The sequence below is a fragment of the Danio rerio genome, chromosome 25 (assembly GCF_052040795.2).
Source record: "Danio rerio strain M-AB ecotype USA chromosome 25, GRCz13ab, whole genome shotgun sequence".
Classification (NCBI taxonomy): Eukaryota; Metazoa; Chordata; class Actinopteri; order Cypriniformes; family Danionidae; genus Danio; species Danio rerio.
This window is the reverse complement of record NC_141045.1, coordinates 25,426,006-25,448,932: the sequence shown is the minus strand read 5'-3', so window position 1 is coordinate 25,448,932 and position 22,927 is coordinate 25,426,006. Positions and strand designations below refer to the sequence as shown.

At 34.2% G+C, this 22,927-nt stretch overlaps 2 protein-coding genes across 2 annotated transcripts in view; one reads left to right on the top strand and one right to left on the bottom strand.

Moving 5' to 3' along the window:
• Nucleotides 1–22,927, top strand: part of LOC147837707 (uncharacterized) — an 838,558-nt gene that overhangs the window by 106,083 nt on the left and 709,548 nt on the right. The window lies entirely within an intron of this gene.
• Nucleotides 1–22,927, bottom strand: part of si:dkeyp-19e1.3 — a 60,567-nt gene that overhangs the window by 4,407 nt on the left and 33,233 nt on the right. The window contains exons 7-13 of the mRNA XM_087312370.1: nt 21,323–21,432; nt 14,574–14,622; nt 5,576–5,696; nt 5,378–5,472; nt 4,999–5,064; nt 580–679; nt 64–216 (exon numbers count right to left, since the gene is read on the bottom strand). Of these exons, the coding sequence (XP_087168496.1) occupies nt 64–216; nt 580–679; nt 4,999–5,064; nt 5,378–5,472; nt 5,576–5,696; nt 14,574–14,622; nt 21,323–21,432 (694 nt within the window). The remainder of the gene's footprint in view (nt 1–63; nt 217–579; nt 680–4,998; nt 5,065–5,377; nt 5,473–5,575; nt 5,697–14,573; nt 14,623–21,322; nt 21,433–22,927) is intronic.

Genomic DNA, 22,927 nt, shown 5'->3' with positions numbered 1-22,927 from the left:
CTACATACTAATTGTTGAGAAAGGTATCATTTACTAACAAAAGTCAATCACTTAGATTTTTACCTGGAGGGGGGAGGTCAAGCTTCATCCTGCGAAGTTCTGACATAGATGATTGTAGGTGCTCAATGACAACATCATCACTCATGTTAAAAGAGGAAGCAGTACGTTCCTGCAGAAATTCCCTCAGGTCCTCCAGGGACAATTTGAGAAGATGCTCTGACAGGGAGACATGAAGATTTAGACTTTATAAACCAAGGGTGTCCAAACTTGGTTTTGGAGGGCTGGTGTCCTGCAGATTTTAGCTCCAAGTTTGGACACCCCTGTTATAAACCTTTAGTTAAACTCATCTACAGAAAGGCTAGTTACTTTTTAAGGGTGCAACAAGTTCATGAATTTCACCAAGTGTATACCAACAAACATTTGATAACCCAAATTTTAACTGCACACTGTTCTGTCAAGACAGGGATTAGGTGATAGCTCATGAATTGTCCCTAGTATACTAGTGTCCCTAGTAGATTTTGCACACTCATACTTCTCTAGCTTAAGATTTTAAACCACCAAAATGTAGTTCTTGCTTACTTTTGTGCAATTTGAGGAGAGTATAAGCCATGGCTGTCAGAACCTTTTCTCCTTCTAATATGTAGATATCCCAAAGACGTAAGGTGAGTGTGAAGGGAGTCTGTAAAACAGAAACACAGCAGAAACAGGTCATCACCAGGCTAAAGAGAGCTCAAACATCAGCCCACTCATATAAAACCTTCAGTAGATTACGTTTCCTGTCTTTTTCAAATCAAACATTGTTGTGAGTGACATAATATTCATTATTCCCAGAATTTGGGCTCTTTTTATTTAAAGCTACCATAAAAGGGTTAAAATCTGGATATCCCTAGGCATAGCTGAATAATAAGAGTTCAATGAATGGAAATGACATATTGTAAGCCTCAAACATCATCGTTTCCTTGTTCTCAAGTAAATCTCTTGAGGGTAAAATCTTGGCGAAAAACAGGCCAATCAGAACAAAAAAAATTGAGTCTGACAATCCACACAGGATTGCTAATATGCATATTTTTAATATAATGTATGTGAAAGTCTAACTTTAAAAATGGGACAGGCTTTAAGGAAGAATAAGCTGTTCTGTAAAGCAGGGAGCCATGCATGTCCATGGACAGAATGCATAATGGAGGACAAACAGATTATAAATTTAATCAATGCCACCCCAAAGAGGCATGTGGTCTGTATAAGTTTGTAATGAGGCAGCAAACAAATATAATACTGCTGTATATAAGGCTGCATAACTGTATGCGATTTTTGAAAAGAGACTAAAACACCATGTTCATTGACTAAGACCAAAGGGTCATCAGTTTCTGTTGACTAAAACTGGATTAAAATAGTCATGGAGGATTCAGACTAAAATAAGACTAAAATGCTCAGATATTTAGTCGAGTAAAACCTGACTAGACTAAAAACGCGACCATGAACATGACTAAAACTATTAAAAAAATAAAAGACACAAAGACTAAAATTATAGCAGGCTGCCAAAAACAACACTACAGTATATGTGTATGCATTACTAACCACACTGTCATGCTCAGAAAGGTCATGACAGACAGCACGCAGTTTTACTAGATCAGAGTGATTAACAGTGACACAAGCATTATGAGTGTTTTGCATTAGGCCTAAATATTATTTTTAGACTGCAGCTCTGCACATAAGGTTTGACCAGAGGAGAAATGGTTGTGACCAACTGAGCCTTGTTTCTCACAATGTTTTTTTCCTTGACTTTTGTCAATTAAAGTTTGTTCCTCGCCACTGTTAGCACTGGCTTGCTTGGTTTGGGATTTGTGGAGCTGCACATCGATGGATTTGCTCTTCAGTGTTTGGATTTTCAGCAGTGAAAATTAAATCACACTGAACTGAACTAAACTGAAAGTGAAAATGAAGTAGCTTCAGTTTACTAGAACTTCTAAGTTAAGCTGCTTTGACACGATCTACATTGTAAAAGTGCTATAGAAATAAACATTAATTTAATCCGATTGTTTTTAATGCCCTAAATTAGAGATGCTGCCGATTTTTGTAAATGGAAACAACAAAAATAACTATCTGAGCACAGAAAAGGTTTGTACTTGAGCATAGAAATGCAAGTGATAACATTTTAAGTGTACAATAAAGCAGGTACAGTGCTCCGCATAGTTGTGTATACCTTATATTGAAAATGAATATATAATATTTGATCTATTTCTCAGTGAATATAGGCTGTATTTTGGATTTATTAAAATAATATTTTAGTCACCAAACATATTAAGAAAGATAATACAATCATATTCAAGCAAAATATTGCAAAAAAGCATTTATTTTCCTTTTTTGCTTCTCTTAAATTCCCTTTTTTTAAATTTGTATTTAACATTTTTCTATAACATAAATTTAGGTGTACTAGTTTTTGGACTTTAATCTTAATTACTTTGTTAGATAAGCTCCAGATTTGGCTTCAGTGCTGACTAATCTAATGTATATGCACAAATATAATATTGTATAGCTACCTATGAATTTAAAAGATAGATTTGTGAGGGGTGTACGTATATATGCTGAGCACTGTATGCGTGTGTGTTTGTGTATCAGAGAGCTATAATTTTGGTAACATTTTAAAAGTATTCATTGGCACTGGTATTTAAAAACCTAAATTAAATGATACCCAACACTAGTAGGAAATTCAATTCAATCTTATTCAATTCAAGTTTATTTGTGTACAGGGTACATGCAGGAATCCTAAATAAAATTTAAATACTTTTTAAAGACTTTTTATAGACCTTCTCAGAATATTTTCATATCATCGCCACAAGTTCTACTCAGTTTCAAAACTTTAACTTAATAAACAGTTGCTAATAAACAGTTGTAGTAAATAAATTAACTGCAACAGAACTCAGATAAGCTCGCAAGAAACAAAACTTGAAAGAATAAATTACGTGCTTGTTTTCAGCGAGTTCTGTTAAACTCGCCTTTCTCCAATCAGGAGTACTTGCATTTTCCCATTTTGCCGTCTGTTTTGCTCTAAGGCAGGGCTATTCATTTAGTTTGTCAAGGGGGCCAGTTCATGAAAAGCAGACACCCACATTGTATTTTTCTACTATAAAATATTAATGTATTATATTTTAAAACTACAAATGTTGTATTCATATGTGATATAAGCTCGAAACTTTAAACTAGCACACAGGTGGCATAACTTTGTTTGGTTGCAGCAGTTTCGCTCCATGTCTTGGTCACACTATTTAGAGGGCCCTGCTCTATAGTTTCACTTTATGTGGAGAGTGTCACATCACTTTCCCGCATTTGTCGCAAATGACTTGACATCACCCGGACAGAGGAGCTTGGCTGGACGTACCCGGTCTGAACCAATTAAGGAAAATAAATATATATTTAAGCTTTTTTGGAGTCAAACACTTGAACAAAAACTTGGACAATGCTTGAAGAAAATTTAGGACCTTGTAAAAACAGGATCAAGACTTTTTAATTCCTTTTAAGGGCCTTAATTTTCCTCATAATTGATTTATCAACTTTTAATACTTTTTAAGACCCCGCGGACACCCTGCTGCATTGCTTTTCACAATAATTATTTTAGCTCTAGCTTTACAATCAGTCAATCTAGGGCCACATATACTTGCAAAATAAAAGAACGTTTTGCAAAAAAAAAGTAGAGTGTTAAGCAAAAATAAATAAATAAATCTGCAAAAATTTCAAGGCAAAATTTATTTTTTTGAGGAATAAAAATGTATTATGCCACCAAAAATAAAGAATTGCAAAGGGAAAAAGAAGTTTTGAGAAATAAAGATGAAGTTTGCAAACAAAAAAGGACTGCAAATAAAAATCAAACAGAGCAAAAAATAAATAAATAAATAATAAAAATATTTGCAATAAAAAAAAAAAGCATTGGCAAAACATTTTTTATAGCCTTGCCTTTACAAAACCCGTCCAGTCAATTGCAATGCTCAGTTTGATTAGCATTTTAGTCAACTGTGAGTTTGCACTGCTGTTTTCACTTTGCACTTCACGTTTCTGCACGTTTCACTTTGTGGCCCTAATTGTGACTAAAAAGCTAGTTTTTTAAATTGCAAATATTTTATTTATTGATTTTATTTTTTTGCACTGCTTGATTTTTATTTGCATTTTTTTTTTTTGTAAGTTTCATCTTTATTTCTTAAAACTTGATTTTCCCTTTGCTAATATATATATATATATATATATATATATATATATATATATATATATATATATATATATATATATATATATATATATATAAATTTTTTTTTTTTCTTCGCTTTGTGATTATTGGAGATTTTTATTTATTTATTTGTTGCTCAATACTTTATTTTTTGTTGGCAAAGCTTTTTTTTTATTTTGCAAGTATACATGGCCCTAGATTGACTCAATTCAAATTCGGAAAAGTTAAGGTTATTAGACACCATAACTTTATTAGTAACCAATAACTTTATAAATAGTTCAATTAACTAGTACCAATAGCTTTTACAATTAAAGTTATTATATAGTTATATAGCATATAGTTGATGTCTGTGTGTACATGTTTAATGAAGTGTATATGTGTATTACGTGTATCTGTTGAAATGGACCTATAAAACCATTTTTGGATATTTGTACTTACCTAAGCCCCATATCTTCTATTTAGATAGCAGAGAACAATATTGTATCAATGCATTCTATAGCATCTTTAAAAAAAAAAAAGAAAAAAAAAAAGGGTAGAACATATACTGAATATTTTGACTGGATCACAGAGAAAGGATCTGGGTCAAGTTCACATTGTGTTAATATTTTGTGGAACTTTTGTTAAGGACTTGAAAACCAGTTTTACACAGACACACCTCTTTTTGTTTCCTGTACGTATCTCTGTGATTTACTTAACCCAGTAACCAAGATTCTTTTACTAGTGACACACAGCACAACAGTGGTGAAAACAAATTATATACAGTACAATAAAAAATGTCTCACCCTGTCAATAAAGCACTGAAGGAACCATTTAGTTGTGTAGATTCCAGTAGACATCTGTTCCTTTTCCTGAATCGAAGACAACATTTAAATTACTAATTAATTCTGTCTAGTTATGTTTTGATAAATCCAAGCAAGCTTAAAGTGATAGTTCACTCAAACCTTTCCTCATACTCGAATAGTTCTTGATCACAATACAAAATATTCTGAAGAATATTGCAAAAACCACAGCCATTGACAACCATAGTTGGAACAAATAAATTACAGGAAGTCAATCAATGCTATTTTCCAACATTCTTCAACATATCTTCCTTTGTAGTCAACATAAATGATGACATTTTAGGGTGAACTATACATTTAAGACTAAACTAAGAAATCTCACCAAGTGGTTCCTGAGTTTGGAAAGGAGTTTAGACAGTATTTTGTCATGATGAACTTGAAAACGGTGGAGTTTGGGAAACCCTGGGATGAAGAACCCTTTTAATAACAACAGAGGAAGACATTGGATTAATTACAGCACATTCAACAAGCTATCTGTCTATTTATCTAAGCAGAAAGTGGTTAGAGCTATGTAGCTTACCATGCATGGCATGTTTCTGATTGGTCAGTAGCTGTGATAAGGCCCAGAATGCATCCTCCTCATTCATATACATAAGCAGAATGGCAGCAATTTGGCTCATCCCCTGACAGTAGCTCACTTCCTATACAAAAACCACATAATCAGATTATCACACTACGCTTTTTAACACAAACATTTTTTAAATATTCAGACACTGATAATGGTTCAAGTATTAAAAGTACCCATGTGCAGGGATACACATAGAATTTTCGGTTTGGTTGCCAAACGACCGGTGAAGTCAACATGATTAGCCCTCCATTTTTTATATTTTCAAATATTTACCAAATAATGTTTAACAGAGCAAGAAATTTTTCACAGTATTTCCTATAATATTTTTTCTTCTGGAGAAAGTCTTACTTGTTTTATTTTGGCTAGAATAAAAGCAGTTTTATTTATTTTTTAAAGCATTTTAAGGTCAATACTATTAGTCTCCTTCAGCAAATTCTTTTTCCTGATTGTCTACAGAACAAACCATCATTATACAATGATTTGCCTAATTACCCTGATTGGCCTAATTAACCTAGTTAAGCCTTTAAAAGTCACATTAAATGGCCATGAAACCCCCCTCTTTTAGTTTAAGTCTACCTCAGAGTTTTAAAAAAAAAATGCTTCGAGCTAGACATGGAGCTCTACGCGCAGAGTGAGAAGTGGCTGTGGCCGACAGAGCAGAGGGACAAGAGTAGCTAATAAAAATACTATTTTCCCAGGCAATTGTTATATCATAGATTTCCCCAGTATAGTGCAGACCTGCAGCAAAAACATGCATTATTTTACACAGCTAATAACACACATTTTAACATGCTTACAAAAATGATCTTGCCAATGATGCAGCATGGGAAAATTCTTGAGTTTGCTGTAATTGAAATGCAAAAGTGCTTCTCTAGTGTTGCATCTTGTCTGCAATTTTTATTTTAATTTCAATTATGTGCTCCCCTGCTCATTTCACTATTTACACACTTCGACAGTATCTTTCCTTCCCTCTCCTTCGCCCTCCTCTCGCCAAGCTGACCCACTTCTACTAGGCACATTGGGAAGGAAAAGGAACATTGTACCACTTCCCGTCTCTTCAAAACCCACACACTCCTCATTTTTACAATGAAATTTGTGCTTCTGCACTTTGTCAAAACATCCTGTCGAACCATGACTATAACAACAAAACAGTTCTTCCATTTGTCTTTGTACATCCTCTGTATTGTCTTTAATTAGGTTCAGTTTCATTAAGTGCCCCAAAAATAAATTAAACAACACAATATCCAGTTAACACCAGACAGACAGACTTTTAGAACACTCTTCACTGGCTTGACATTAGAGTCACTGACTACATTTACTTAGCCATCATTGCCTTAATCTGAATAGCACAATAATATGATTGTGGTGTTTACATGAGTTGCTTTTTGAATGTTTCTTCCATGGTCCCATTTTGTATGCTAAAGGTCATCGTTTAATTAACGTCATTCAACACTAGTTTCCTTCGGCGTTTCATGCAACAACAGTTTGTGTCTATCATTGCACCATATTAGGCATTTTGTTTTTAACTTTGCAACAAGTTTAACTGCAGTTAATTTCTCACACTGTGTGCCCTATCATACAACTGGTGCAATTTGGCACAAAGCACGACGCAATTGTTGTTTGCTAGTCTCAGCTTGGCGCAAGAGTTGTTTTGCCGTTTTGCGCTACGCAGTTTAAATAGCAAATGCATTTGTGCTCATATATGCGCCCATAGGCGTTCTGGTCTAAAAAGGAGGCGTGTTGAGGCGCATTGCTATTTTGAGTTTAACTATTAACTATAATGGATTTTTCAATAGACCAGAACAAAGCCAGTCTAAAGTCTAACGCAGAGCGCATTTGTTATCCGCCTCGCTTAAACATTGCTTAATACAAACAGGATGTACAGCAATATGCAAATATTTTTACATATGAAAAAGAATTAAAATGTTAAGGATATACATAGGATAATGGATAAAAATATTACAAAACATTATTTTCTAGCCTACATAAATATAAAAAACATACTTTCTTGCCTTTTTCATTTCGGGAGGCTTTTTCAGTTCATTCACAACAATTTGCTTTTGTATAATGTTATTATTATTAGCAGTATTATTTATTATATGCATATTTACATTTGTTTTTATTAAAAACAAGCTTAGATTTAACCACCTGTCAGGTTTTAGACCATATGGGGCACAGCATGGGTATTAGGATATAACTCAGTTTTTTGACCACACTTCGTTATTATTGTTCATTTATTTGTTTGTTAGAAATAGTTTTGAAACAAATCTTTGCGCCTAAACGAAATTAATTATGTATAAATGAATGGATGTCTGTCTATCCAAGAGACTGAAAAAAGTAAATAATGAGGAGGCTTATCTCATGCTCGCGCTGCAGATGCTCTGTTTAACTGTTTTCTTGCTTGTGAAACGCTCAGTTTTTCCACTTACAAAGTCCGTCATGTAAATAGCAAATGCGCTATGGCGCGACGCAACTGATTATTAAAGGGAATCTGAGATGAGACTCTGATTGGTTTATTCTCAAAACACACCTATAACTCATTAAGAAAATAAGCTCAACCCTTTTAGATCATGCGCCACGGCGCAAAGTTAATTTTTTCATCCTTATAATAGCAAAAGTGGATTCTGACACGCTCTTAATGCTTTTGCGCTCTTAATGATCTTGCGCCCTGTGCTTAGCACTTTGCGCATGGATTGTCAAAATAGAACCCTATGTGTGCAAACAGAAGACAGCATGTCTGCAATTTCATTCACTAACTTTTTATTCATGCCTCTGCGACATACTCGGATGTACTGAGAGTATGCAATAAGCACTGGTGGAAGAATTCTCAGCATAGTCGTAGTTTTCCGCTTGCACCAAAAATGCGGTGTATTGCTTGAAGCCATTTTCATTTGTTTGTTGAAATGCCTGACAACTGCCAAGTGTGCTTCCTGTTGCAAAATGTAGTGAAAAATACTACAAAATGGTAATAGTGTGATTAAGATGTTTACATGTCTGTACTGCAAAAATATGACTGAAGTAGACATATTACACATCTTTGATTTTTGTTTACATCGAGTATGACTTTAGTCGAATTAAGGTAATCAAAACAAAACAAAAGGATAGATGTTTACATGGTAGATTCCTAATCATTATGTATTGTTTGATGCTGAGTTCAGACTGCACAGTTTTCAAAGTAGTCATGTCACTGACGTTTCACACTGCATGACTATAAGGTGTAGCATTCTGTCACTGCAGTGTTTACACTGCAAGATGGATTGGCGACAGGGGGTTTCCCACTGCATGACTTTACAATCAGAAAAATCAACAAGAAGAATCTGCAAACTACAGCTAACAACCACTCACGCGAAACGTGACATGGCAACAACATGAGGTCACATAGTATATCCTTACATAATGAGAAAGAAGCCTTTAGTGGGGTAGAAAATGTACTTATTTTGCTCGCTTGGCTTTTTTCATTGTCGACTCGGTTATGGTATAGCTCACATGACAGATCTAACATACACGGGTGCTCCTGCCAAATTTCCACTAGTTTTTCCTCCATTTCTTGTGGCCAAACAGAACAAAACGAAGCCCTTTTAACTTCTCATCCAATCTCCCTCTGGCCTGCAGATACCCATACTAGTGTTTGTTGCTCTCTCATTGGCTGTAGGTAATCGCCAATGCCATTTTCAATCAGAACAGATTTCACATGGCGTGATTTTGAATCGCAGAGAGCTCCAGATATTTAGCACACAACTATCTCACAGGCATCAGTGGCTCATTCTCTCATATTGTGCCTTTGATAGTTCACGCTGTGTGATTGTTAACAATTGTAAACAAATTGTAAACAAGCCAAGCAAAAACTAGGTCTTGTTACTACTACTCATGGTGCAGAGATTGAATTAGTGTCCCAGTACAAATATCTTGGAATTTTAATTGATGATACACTTTCTTTTAGTACTCACATTCAGCAATTGGTGAAAAAAAAGTGATTTTAGGCTTCTATTTTAGAATTAAGAACTGCCTTTCTTTTGGTGCTAAAAAGAAGCTGGTTGAGGCAACATTCATGTTGACATTGAACTACGGTGATGTACTCTATATGCATGCTTCGTCTCAAAGTCTGAATGCATTGTATACTGTTTACCATGGTGCACTAAAATTTAAAACTAATTTTAAATCCCTTACTCATCATCGTGTGCTGTATAGGGTAGGTTGGTCTGCTTTGTCCATTCGTAGGCTCAAGCATTTTCATATTCTTGTTTACAAATATATACTGGGTTTACTCCCATCATATCTCCAGAATTACATTTGTAAAAAGCCTGTTCTTAATTATGGTCTTCGGTCACAGGATATTTATTTACTCTCTGTCCCTAAAGTGCAGACTGAGATGGGAAAAAAGGCTTTTAAGTACGCAGCACCTTTTGCTTGGAATAATCTGCAAACACAGTTGCAGTTCAAAGACTTGATTTCCCTACATGCTTTTAAAAAGACTATAAAAGATTTAGAAGTTGAAACACAGGTTTGTAGATGTTTTGAATAGTTGTCAGTTTCATTCATGTTAACTTTAAATTGTTTTTTGTTTGTTGTCTGTTGGACTCATTTGACTTGTGTACTGTCTAATCTTGGCCAGGACGCTCTTGTAAAAGAGATTTTTAATCTCAATGTCTTTCCTGGTAAAATAAAGGTTATAATAATAATAATAATAATAATAATAATAATAATTGTTACTCGCATGAATGAACACCAATTTGCCTGTTATTACAGGCATTTGTCTGCAATTTCTCAAACTCTGTTTGGCGAGTCAAAATCGGTGCAAAAATGAAGAAGTCTGAACTAATTAGCCATATTCAAATCAGAGCATTGGTGTCCATGTAAATGTACTCACTGTCTCTCTGAATAAGTCTGTCATGGTGTTTTTTCCAGTCCTCTTGAACCAGACATATAGGCATGTTTACAAATCTAGCAGGTTATCTCACTGATAGCACATAGTTGTTTTGTGTAAGGTGCTATCACCATTTACAAAGATGACAAGGGTTTGGTTACATCCAAATTTGCCTACTACTTGAGTAGGTACTGCGTTTAAATTGAAATTTATTAGACTTAGTAAAGTATGTTCTATATAGTATGAATGTGAGCAGTATGAACAGAAATCAGATGTACTTCATCCTCCATTTATTGACCTACAAATGACCTACCAACGCCAGTTGTGTTGCTTCACTGCCATTCGTGAATTCTCTCATGTGGCATCCATTAGATGTGCACTACAAAATCTTGCCAGAAGAAGTAGGTCAACCGAATACTTCTCGTCTACTGCTTTTCGATTGCTATGAATTAAAAACTACTCGGGTCATGTATGTTTTTCACATACTACACAGAGAGAAGTATGTGATTTCGAATGCAGCTTGAGTCTGGTGTGTGCATATTCACAACAGCCTAAGGGAGATTTTGAGTGTGGGATCAAGGGAGTTGTTGCCTTTATTACATCCTACAGTACGTGACTCTTCCAGAAATCATGTTCATGGATGTATTAAAGTATTCTAAACTTAATATCACTGTAGTATGAAGCAGAGTAAGGCTAAAAGCCATCAATGTGAAACAAGACTTGTGAAGCAATTGCTGATGAGGTAAGAGCGTGATGCAGTTTAAATGCAGCATAGGATTTATCATGCCACAGTTTACTGATCCACTCATGATCATACAGTGCTGTTTTGGAATGAAATGTGGATGGAATTATGGATTATGTAATGCATTGCCCACAATTATTAGGAATGCCGTTTCTCTGGATTGTTTGAAGAAGCTAGTAAAGAATTTAATTTGTGTTCTTGACTTTTTTTTACTTTTCACTTTTTACTAATTTATTGTTTTATTGGTTACTGCAGTGTGACTTTTGGCTTGTTACTGGGATTTTCGGTAAGCTTGTTATTCTGTTATTGTATATCTTGTAGCACATTGAGGTCTCATTTACACTTGTATGTTTTCGTTTTAACATGCGTAAGTTTTCCTATAGTTAAGCCATACGTCCACACCACACAGAGTTTTCGAGTGCCAAAAACGGAGCATTTTGAAAACGCTGAAGAGGCCTTTTTTATTCTATAAGGCTGCTGTTCTGTGTCAGTGTGGATGGAGGAGACATCTGAAAACGGAGGCATGGCTGCAGACGTTCACCTATCTGATTGGGGCTTTTCTTTAATATTTAAGAGCCAATATTATGGGTTTTTAAAAATGACCTTCCATGTGTGTGACAGCTCTAAGTGAAGTGAAATATCCAGCTAGGGCTTAAATCTGTAAGTGTACAGTGTTTAAAACTGTTGATTCATCTATAAAAGCGTCGACTCATAGTGCTTCAAATGAGTCGTCTTGATAACGATTCATTAGGTGTTTCGCAATGATGCGGCTATGAAACACAAGCCCCGCCCAGTAGTTGTGTGCGCAAACCCGGGAGGTTTAAAACCTGCGGCTCTGTCCACTAACAAAAAAAAAAAGCTAGACACACAGACGTCGGCTGAAAGAAGCCACACTGTGCTCAGCGGGATATTATTAAAGGTCTCTATCCAAAGATGAAACTGTGAAGAGTCAGTGGTTGAGGTTTATTTTTGCAAAAATACCTCAGCATTATAGCCCAGCCTTGTGTAGTTCAAATGCTTCTGGAAACTACATTCTTACAAAGAAGAATTCATCGGCCGTTTGTTAAAGGAAGGATCAGAAAAGACTAACGTTATTGATGTAAGTGACTATGTCAAAACATGGATCAGTGGATCAGTTTCTTGCTCCATTTCACAATTTAACTCTAGCTTGCAAATTATATATTTATATATTTAATTGTGTTTTGTTACTTGTAACTGCGTTGTGGCGAGAGGGGCGTGGCCGAGAGCCGTGGGAACGGGGTGAGGCCACCGCGTGAGTGGATACACGTGCGGTGCGCACCTGCCTCGGATCCCATGGAAGGAGCTCTGGACCATAAAAGGAGGACCGATGGCAGAGGAAGCCGAGAGAGGACCGGGCCCGGGCATGTTATTTTACTTTTGCTTTCAGTTTGACGGCAGTCTCCGCGAGGAGCTGCCGTCCGTTTGTTTTGATTTAAATGGCAGTCTCCGTGAGGAGCTGCCGTCATTATTATTAATAAATCATTTTAAAACTCCGTCGGTTCTCCTTTTATGGTCCAGAGCTCCTTCCTCACCCCGTTCCCACGGCTCTCGGCCATGCCCCCTCGCCACATCCGTGTACTGTATCAGGTTTAAAGCCACGTTGCAAACGTGATGCGTGCCGCTTTGTTACGGATTTAACGTTAAATGCGTTTGTGAGCTGATGTTCCAATGCCGTTTGTGGTTGGTATGGCCATCGTCAGCTAGGGGCTAGGAGACTTGTGTCGATCTACTCAGTTCTTCTTCTGAGGAGGGTAATATATGTGTGTGTGTGTTTGTGTGTGTGTGTGTGTGTGTTTGTGTGTGTGTGTGCGTGTGTGTGTGTGTGTGTGTGAAAAAACAGCAGGTAGAGTGTAAAGGCTTGGAGGTTTTGCTCAATAAAATAGTTAGTCTTCTGTATTTTCAAGTCCATCGTCTGTATTTACATTCACCCTCTGGTGGCCAAAATCCACATCTTACACTGTGAAGCGTGTATGCACTCTGACTACTTATATACTGTTAATTAGCTGCTGGGCATTTCACTCTGTCTTGCGCTGAAGGCTGTTAGTATTGACCAATTGCAGCAGGCTGTCATCGGTCCAATCAGCGCAGATTAGCTTCGCTTTAAGGAGGGGTTTGGGAACAAATAAATCGCTGAACGATTCATACGGGAGTCACTGGGATAACAGGGTAAAAATAGATATAGATTATAAGACCATGAAAGTGTTTTTTGACCTTGCATGCATATTAGACTGTTGTTGGAGACCCTTACAACCAAAATATGACCCTATTTCATATATAATAGGGGCTTATTAAGTAGCCTACACACAGTTCAGTCCTCCATCCTCTCCCTGTAAATTCAGACTTCGCAAGTTCGACATGAAAATCAAACTCCTGAGGATACGTAGGGTAATCTTCAAAGGCAACAGTGTACTTTATAAGCTCATTCACATAACCCTGACTAAGTTGTTTCACTTTCTTAACAATAAAATAAAAACATGATATAAGGAACTGCCTATTTTCATTTTTGATATTATCAACCTAACAGACACCAAACCTGTTGAGGCATTGTGTAGCTGCATATTTATTTGACCGTCATCTTCATGCATATTTATAACAAACGGAGCCTATTACATTACTGCAGCATTTCATTTTCATTGAAAATACTCTGTCTCTTTCACTGAATATCAGATTTAATAATCAATAATGGCCATTATAAAAGTATAAAGTACAGTAAGTTTATAAAATATAGGAATTAAAGGCAAGCAATCAGTCAAATGTGCAGAATCAGTGTACGTGGTTACATTAATTAATATTAACTTATCTTTGCGCTCAGCCACGTTTACTGAGAATCTACTTCAAATCTAATGTGAATGAGTTGGCATGTAAATGCAATGTCATTTAAATTCAACAAACGGACCATCAAAATAAAGTGTGAACTGTAATTGTCAATAAAACAATGTGTGGATTATTCTCATAAATTAAATTGAATTATATTAACGTTTACATTACCCTTCTGTTTAACACAGAACCATACGGGACACTATTCGCCTAACCTTGCGAGCAGTACAATATGGGCTGTCTGCAAATTGGCACGCAGCCATTTCTTTATTCACTAAAACAAATACATGTTTTATTTTAGGGTTACGGCCAAACAATAACTGAAAACAATAGAAGTCTTTGGGAAGTCCCCATTAGCACGGTAATTATGTGTGTGTGTGTGGGGGACTGTGTTGACAGGGTGGGACACTGATCTATCCTTCTCAGCGCGGATTCATCCAGCACATGCCGTTCTGAATTACATAACACACTTACACACAAACATTTCAACTCTGTCACTCCCTTACCGTGTTGTAGACTGAATAAGCTGCCAAAACATGGAACAGGGCTTGCTGTCTGTAACAGACAAGAAAGGAGGTTAATAACAACTTTATAAGCATTCAGAAAGTAAGAACTGTTCCTCATATAATATGACAGTAATACTTAAGATTTTACACCTCTAGTTTTTAACTTATGACATGATCAGTGACATGATGCCAACATTTTTGTTCCCAGATTTGGTCAAAAATAGTTTTCAACTGTATTTTAATCTAATCTGTATCTATTTCTTATTTAAAGATGTAGACCAGCATTAACGCACCAGTCTTTGGTTTCACATGATCCTTCAGACCACATTCTGACATGATATCCTATAATATAATCTGCTGCTAACATAATATTAAATAAATGCTGTTCTTTTAATTAACTTGCATTTCATCGGAAAGAATCCTATAAAGTAAAATTGATCATAATTTCCACAAATCCATGAAGCATTTTTTCTTTCAGGAATTCAGGACATTTTTATTGATCATTATTATTGATTGATACTACTAATAACATGAATGACATTTTTCCTCTGGAGATCTTTTTTCTTTTAGTTTGGCTGGAATAAAAAAAAAAAAAAAAAAAAAATATATATATATATATATATATATATATATATATATATATATATATATATATATATATATATATATATATATACAGTTGAAGTCAGAATTATTAGCCCCCTTTTGATTTTTTTTCTTCTTTTTTAAATATTTCCCAAATGATTTTTAACATAGCAAAAAAGTCTTTTGTGTTTTATTTCAGCGAGAATAAAAGCAGTAATTAATTTTGTAAAAACCATTTTTGGGACAAAATTGTTAGCCCCTTTAAGCTATTTTTAACCATCGTTATACAAAAACTTGCCTAATTACTCTAACCTGCCTAGTTTACCTTATTAACCTAGTTAAGCCTTTAAATGTCACTTTAAGCTGTATAGAACTGTCTTGAAAAATATCAAGTAAAATATTATTAACTGTCATCATGGCAAAGATAAAATAAATCAGTTATTAGAAATAGGTTTTTAAAACTATTATGCTTAGAAATGTGCTGAAACAATCTTCCCTCCATTAAACAGAAAAAGGGGAAAAAATAAACAGGGGTGCAAATAATTTAGGGGGGCTAATAATTCTGACTTCAACTGTATACATATATATATATATATATATATAGACTACAACTGACTACAACTGTATATAATATATATATATATATATATATATATATATATATATATATATATATATATATATATATATATATATACATACATACATACATACATACATAAGTACATACATGTATATGTGTATATATATCTATGATATCTGTTTTTTAATGATATATTGCACCAAAATATGTTGCGATAAATTATATTATTGAGACGATTTCATGCCACTCATTATATAATGCCTGAAGTAACACATCATATTTTATTCTTAAGAATATGTAATTTAATTCTAGTAATTTTAACTATTTAATTATTAAGCATTCAAAATCAGAATGTGTAAACTCATATCTTAAATAAATAATAATTATTTAACAAAAAAGTAACAGAGACCAGACCTACCATATCTATTTTCAGTTGTAAGACACCCACATGAAAATATACTAAAGTAATTTATAGTAAATACTATAGGGTTTAACCATACTGACACCTCCAATAGAGATAGAAATGTTGCTAGATTTGTTTTTTATGTATGGGCGATATATATTGCATAACAAATGATTGAGGTCACGTCCATGCGTTGTGCAATAAGTTGATATATTAATTATTGTGACAGGCCTATCAGGCCTATTTTTTTTAAACAAGCCACAGAACTAATAACTGTTGTCCAATAACTTGGCTATATAAGTATTTGCATTCACTTTAAAATGTATCTTGCAAAATACCTAGTAACATATTATATACTGTCATCATGGCAAAGACAAGAGAAATTAGTTGTTAAAAGTATGTTTATAAATGTGTTAAAAAAAATCTCTTCTTTCCGTTACAGTACTAGAAAATTATTTAAAAATGCATTACAATTTCAAAGGACTAATAATTTTGTCTTCGACTTTACTTCCATCTATGAGGAAGGTTTCCAGCACATTTATAAATCAATGTCACAAATAAATAACCCACTTTTGAAAGCAAAAGGGAGTCAAACTCTATAAGCAGCCAATGCATAAATGCTGAAAAATATTATTTGCCAAACTATTGTTAGCTGCTTTCAAACAGTATGTTCTCAGTCGTATAAATCAAACAGTAACGCAAATGTAAAGGTAACAATGACTAGAGTTTTAATAACCAGCTCGCACGTGCCTCACATCTGCGTCGTACTGTATTAAAGTCCGTTGATTCACAAACTAAGCATGCTCTCTTTGTGTGAACACTTTAAAATACCCACATAGTTGTCCAAATTAACATCCTGCGAGCACCCCTACAGTAGGATCTAGCGAGACTTAGTGGTGTTTCAAAAGTGAACAGCTGTCCATTGTTTCTGTCAGCGAACTTTTTTATACAATATTTTTTATTGTATATGAATAGTAGATCAATAGTTGAATAGTAGTCAGTCTAATTTAAAGTTTTTTCTCCTGTTGTCCTGTCAGGCTCCTTTACTGAAGAAAAGGCCCAAATACTCTGCAGTTTTAAAGAATAACGTAATTAAAGAATTCAGGAGCTTTAAATCTGTAAAAAATACAGTTGAAGTCAGATTTATTAGTCCACTATTGATTTTTTTTCTTTTTTAAATATTTCCCAAATGATGTTTAACAGAGCCAAGAAATATTTACAGTATATCTTATAATATTTTTTTTTCAGGAGAAAGTCTTATTTGTTTTATTTCGACAAGAATAAAAGCTGTTTTTAACAATAAAAAAAAAAACATTAAGGACAAAATTATTAGCCCTTTTAAGCTATTTTTTTTCGATAGTCTACAGAACATAGTTATACAATAACTTGCCTAATTACCCTAACCTGCCTAGTTAACCTAATTAACCTAGTTAAGCATTTACAGTAAATATCACTTTAGGCTATATAGAAGTGTCTTAAAAATATCTAGTAAAATATTAATTACTGTCATCATGGCAAAGATAAAATAAATCAGTTATTAGAGATGAGTTGTTAAAATTGTTATGTTTAGAAATGTGTTGAAAAAAATCTGCTCTCTGTTAAACAGAAATCGGGGGGAAAAGTTAACAGAGGGGGTAATAATTAAATTCAGGGGGCTAATAATTCTGACTTTACATAAAATGTTTAATTTTTTATTGTTATAGAATGATCTAAAAAATAAGGGAATAATAGAAGGCAAAATAAATGTTTTGCTAATAAATAAAGCTTTAAAATGGGTATTTTCTCTGGACAATTATTTTGGGCCTTCAAACATTTTCGAAGAAGGAGGTGGGCCTCGAAGTGAAAAAGGTTGAGAACCTCTGTTCTTAGATACTGCTATGATTACAGTCGAACTACTGAAGTCGGATGAAATGTTTTGACAATGTTTTTGGGTCCAATCTGGACTTTGAATATTTTGGGACCATTGCTATCTACGGAGGATGGGGGAGCTCTCAGATATTAAATATAATATATAAACTAATATTCTGAAGATGAACAAAGGTTGGAGGTGAATAATTATGATTTTGAATCTAATTTTGCCAGAACTATAAGCAAATGGAATGATCTTTTGGTGAAAAAAAAAACATATTTTGATTCATATTTTGGGAAAATGCTTTGAAAAATTACAAAAAAATCTAAACAATAAATTCTATGCAAATTTAATACCCTTTTGTTATGTTAGTGGATGTTTTTGACCCATTGACTTCCATTATTATAACATGTTTTTAAATGCAAAGCCATGGCATCATAAAATCATACATTCTTGATAGCTAGTTCTTTTCCCTGTTGGGAAGAGGTACATTTTTACATTTTACAGTTTTACTGTTAATCATAAGTTGTTGCAGTGCAAAAAAAGCTGTGTTTTTAGATATATAGGGAGTTATTTGGAGTATAGTGAGTGTGTATGCGTGTGCGTGTGTGTATGCGTGTGTCTGTGTGCGTGTGAGAGTGTGAGAGAGACCTTTGCGCACTTACCTCACCATGTCTGACAAAATTAAAATATGCACCTCAGCTTTCAGAACATTGTAAACATAGTAAGTGTGTTACACATGTAAACTACAGTCTAATTCGCTGTTTTACTCCAAAGAACACAGGCCTTTCTAATCTCTTAATGGTGCCAACTGATGATCAACATTAAAAATTACAAATTGTACCTCTTTCCAACAGGGAACAATCAAGATTATATGCTGTCATGGCTTTGCAATCAAAAAATGTCATAATAAAGGAAGTCAATAGGGCAAAAACAGCTACTAACATAACGAATGCGTCGTCAATGTTAAGCAATACACAAGTGTTGAGAACAGAATTTTCATTTTTGAGTGATCTAAGCCTTTAAAATATAAATTTTATATTCCTTTGTCAATAACAAAACTACATTTTGAGCAAAACGCACTGAGGGTCCAACCCTAAATCAATCAGAAGAACGAAACTAGCTAACCAGCGGCAAGAGTGTATTCATGCATAAGCCATTATGTTCACAGGAGATGTACATTAATATTTCATGGCGTTGGCATATTTGAAAGGATTTAGTGATGCATTGCAAAACCCCTGGTAACAGGCCAGAGGAAAGCAGAATTGTGACCTCTGTGCTGTAGAAATGCAGATGAGTAACACAAACAAACAGCAGATGTGTCAAATGGCACTTCCGGACCCATATCCTCTTATTGGCCACGCAGCGCTAATAAAGACGTAAAAGTCTTAGCTCATATATTCTTTCCAGCAGACACCTTGTGAAAAAAATAAAAAAGTGAAGTGGTTGCTCTGTCTATTGTGGGTGTATAGACCGCATGGCTTAAAGCCTCTTGTGCACTTTGATCTACATCTACACACCGTGTGGTTTGAAGACCTAGCCTGTTGTGTTACATGACGCATCTGGATTTTTAGATTTAAATGGAAGGTTTTTGAGAAGTGTGCCACAGCAGGTCTATGTTTCATTAAAAACTCATGTCTGATGGCTATATAAAAAAAAAAAAAGTTGTGATTGTAAATTTCTACATTTTTATTCATAGCAATATTTAATGTGTTCCTTATGTTTTTATTGTTTAGTTTTTTTGCTCTAACATAAACACATATTCTAACTTTGGTTCTTGCAACACATTTTTAAAAAGTTGGGAAAGGAGTGGTTTACAGTAGGGCTAGTAATCGGGTAAATTGAAAGGTCTAGTCTTTTAGAAGCACATTTGGGCTGAGGATCACCAGTTTGCCAACAAATACGTTATTAAACTATTGAAATGTTTAAAAACAATGTTCCTCAGAGAAATATACTGTACATTAGAATATTTCACCTTCAACTGTGCATAACATAATTAAAAGATTCAAGGAATCAGGATGAATTTCAGTGTGTAAAGGACAAGGTCGCAAGTCTAAGCTAAACAACCATGGTCTCCGATCCCTTAAGCAGCACTGCAGGAAAAATCCTTATTCATCTAAAAGCAATATCACAACATGGGCCCAGGACTACTTGGGCAAACCTTTGTCAACAACCACAATCCGTAGTACATCCACAAATGCCAGTTAAAACTGTACTGTGCCAAAAAGGAAGCCCTATGTTAACAGTGTCCAGAAGCACTGTTGATCCACCACACAGCTGAAATGTGTACTGTGGTCAGATGAATTAGTATTTCAGGTATTTTTGGGAAGAAATGGATGCCATGTGCTTTGGACTAAAGTAAAAAAAAGAAAGATCATCTAGACTGCAACAAGTCCAAAAGCCAGGGTCTATCATGGTCAAGTGCCCTTGGTAAAGGTAACTTCTGTGATGTTCCCATTAATGCTGAAAAGTACATAGAGATTTTGGAGAACAATATGCTGCCTTTTTTCCAGGGGCGCCCATGCATATTTCAACAAGACAATGCGAAAACCACATTCTGCACACATTAAGTCCTGGCTGTAAAGGAAAAGGATACAGGTATTTGACTTTTGATTTTGATTGTTGTGAAAAGGAATGGCAACATTACAAAGACATGAATGCTTTACTGTTCCAACTTTTTTTTAATGAACCAAGAACCAAAATTGGAACACATGTTTATTTTGAAAAACAAAACAAAAAATATACAATAAAAATTATGAGGAACACACTAATTAAAAGCTTGTTGTATTGTCTGCAATGAAAAAATGCAAGTCAAAGTAAATTTAGAAATCACTACTTTATTTTTGTATTAGTGATTTCCATACTGTCCCAACTTTATCTGATTTGGTGTTGTAGATTTTTTTTTTGATATCGGTCCAATCTAAAGAGGACATTAAATCCCAATTGCGTCTTCATGACTGTCCGGCGCAAAAGGAAACATTTTTTTGTCATGACAGCGGTGCAGAACTTTGGTTGTTATGAAGAACATCAAAGTTTATATTTATTCTGGGCATAATGGCAACGAGTCACTGGTCATGTCATTTCCTGTGAGGCCTTTCACAGTAACAGGAAGCTAATGAACAAAAAAAAATGCACTGACAAAGAGGAAGTGAGCTCTTGTTTTGGTTAAGGGTTTGGTTAAGGTCTAAAAAGCTCATTTCAGAACCATCTTAAAATAAAACGCAGCATAACACACACACACACACACAAAAAAAACTATATATAAAGCTACATAAATGTTTTTTGTTGAGTGTGTGCACATGCATGCGTTGTTATGTGCAATGTCTTACTTGACCCCAAATCGTTCCATGAACATGATATGGTTTCTAAAGGTCCTGTTGACGTCGAGGTCTATCTGCTTAATTTCTGTTGAATACCTCTTGGCTTGTTCCTTCATTTTCTGCAACAACATAAAAGCAAAAAAAAAAAAAAAAGGTAGACAGTTTATACTTTACAGGTTTTGTGAAAAAATATGAATGTTGTTCATTCAGTAAATGTAAAAAGATGCTTTTCCAAACCAAACTGTAACATTTTAGCATTAGAATCATCAAGTAGAATCTGCCATTGGTCGGATGTACAGTTAAAGTCAGAATTATTAGCCCCCCTCTGAATTTTTATTTCTTTTTAAAATACTTCCTAAATGATGTTTAACAGAGCAAGGAAATTTTCACAGTACGTCTGATAATATTTTTTTCTTCCGGAGAAAGTCTTATTTATTTTATTCCGGCTACAATAAAAACTGTTTTAATTTTTTTTAAAACCCTTTTAAAGTAAAAAATTATTAGCCCCTTTAAGCTATATTTTTGTTCAATTGTCTACAGACAAACCATCATTATACAGTAACTTTCTTAATTACCCTAACCTGTCTAGTTAACCTAATTAACCTAGGTAAGCCTTTAAATATCACCTTAAGCTGTATAGAAGTGTCTTGAAAAATATCTAGTATAATTTACTGTCATCATGGCAAAGATTAAATAACTCGGTTAGTAGAATTGAGTTATTAAAACTTATGTTTAGAAATGTGTTTAATTTTTTCTCTCCATTAAACAGAAATTGGAGAAAAAATTAAACAGGGGGGCTAATAGTTCTAATTTCAACTGTATATATTGGTATATAAACTATATTTATTTAGCACTTAACCAAAAACAAAGTCAATCAACAAATGATTTACTGATTTTTCATCATGCAATGTAAACAGTGTTTTAATTTTTTTTATTTACACTTATTGTTTTACACGGTCACTAAAAATGCTGTATGAAAAGAACTCAACTTGTTGTCAAATGACAACATTATCCCTTTGAGTGAGCTATCCTTTAAATAAAATCCACAGAACACCTTTTTAAACCATATGTAGTAATTGCTCCATCAACTGCTACTACACACTATGGATTGCTGTTACTGACAAACATTTTGAAACAGGAACCTTGATAGCCACTGGTTTCAATATAAGAGAGACACTTCTGCTATTTGCATTTACCAGAACAGTAAACAACTAAGATAATATGAACTAGATATATTAAGAAATTCAGATAGGGATATGCTTTTAATTTAATTATAAGTACAAGAGAATCTTCAATGTATCAGAATAAAATTAGAACCGTGGTATGGTAGTTCTAACACTACTGTTCAAATGTTATTTATCATTAATGATAACTATGTATTATTAATGATGGCTTAATGATAAAACCAATAATAATAATAATAATAATAATAATAATAATAAAAATAATAATAATAATAAAGAAAAATGATACTATTGTACAATCTATTTATTTTATTACTCTATAAAAAAGCAATGGTCCAGAAAAGAACCCAAAAACTTTTGTGAAATGTGACTGTGACTTTGATGGTTTAACTGTATTCATACGAAGCTCCAAGAATAGTTTTGTGTGCTT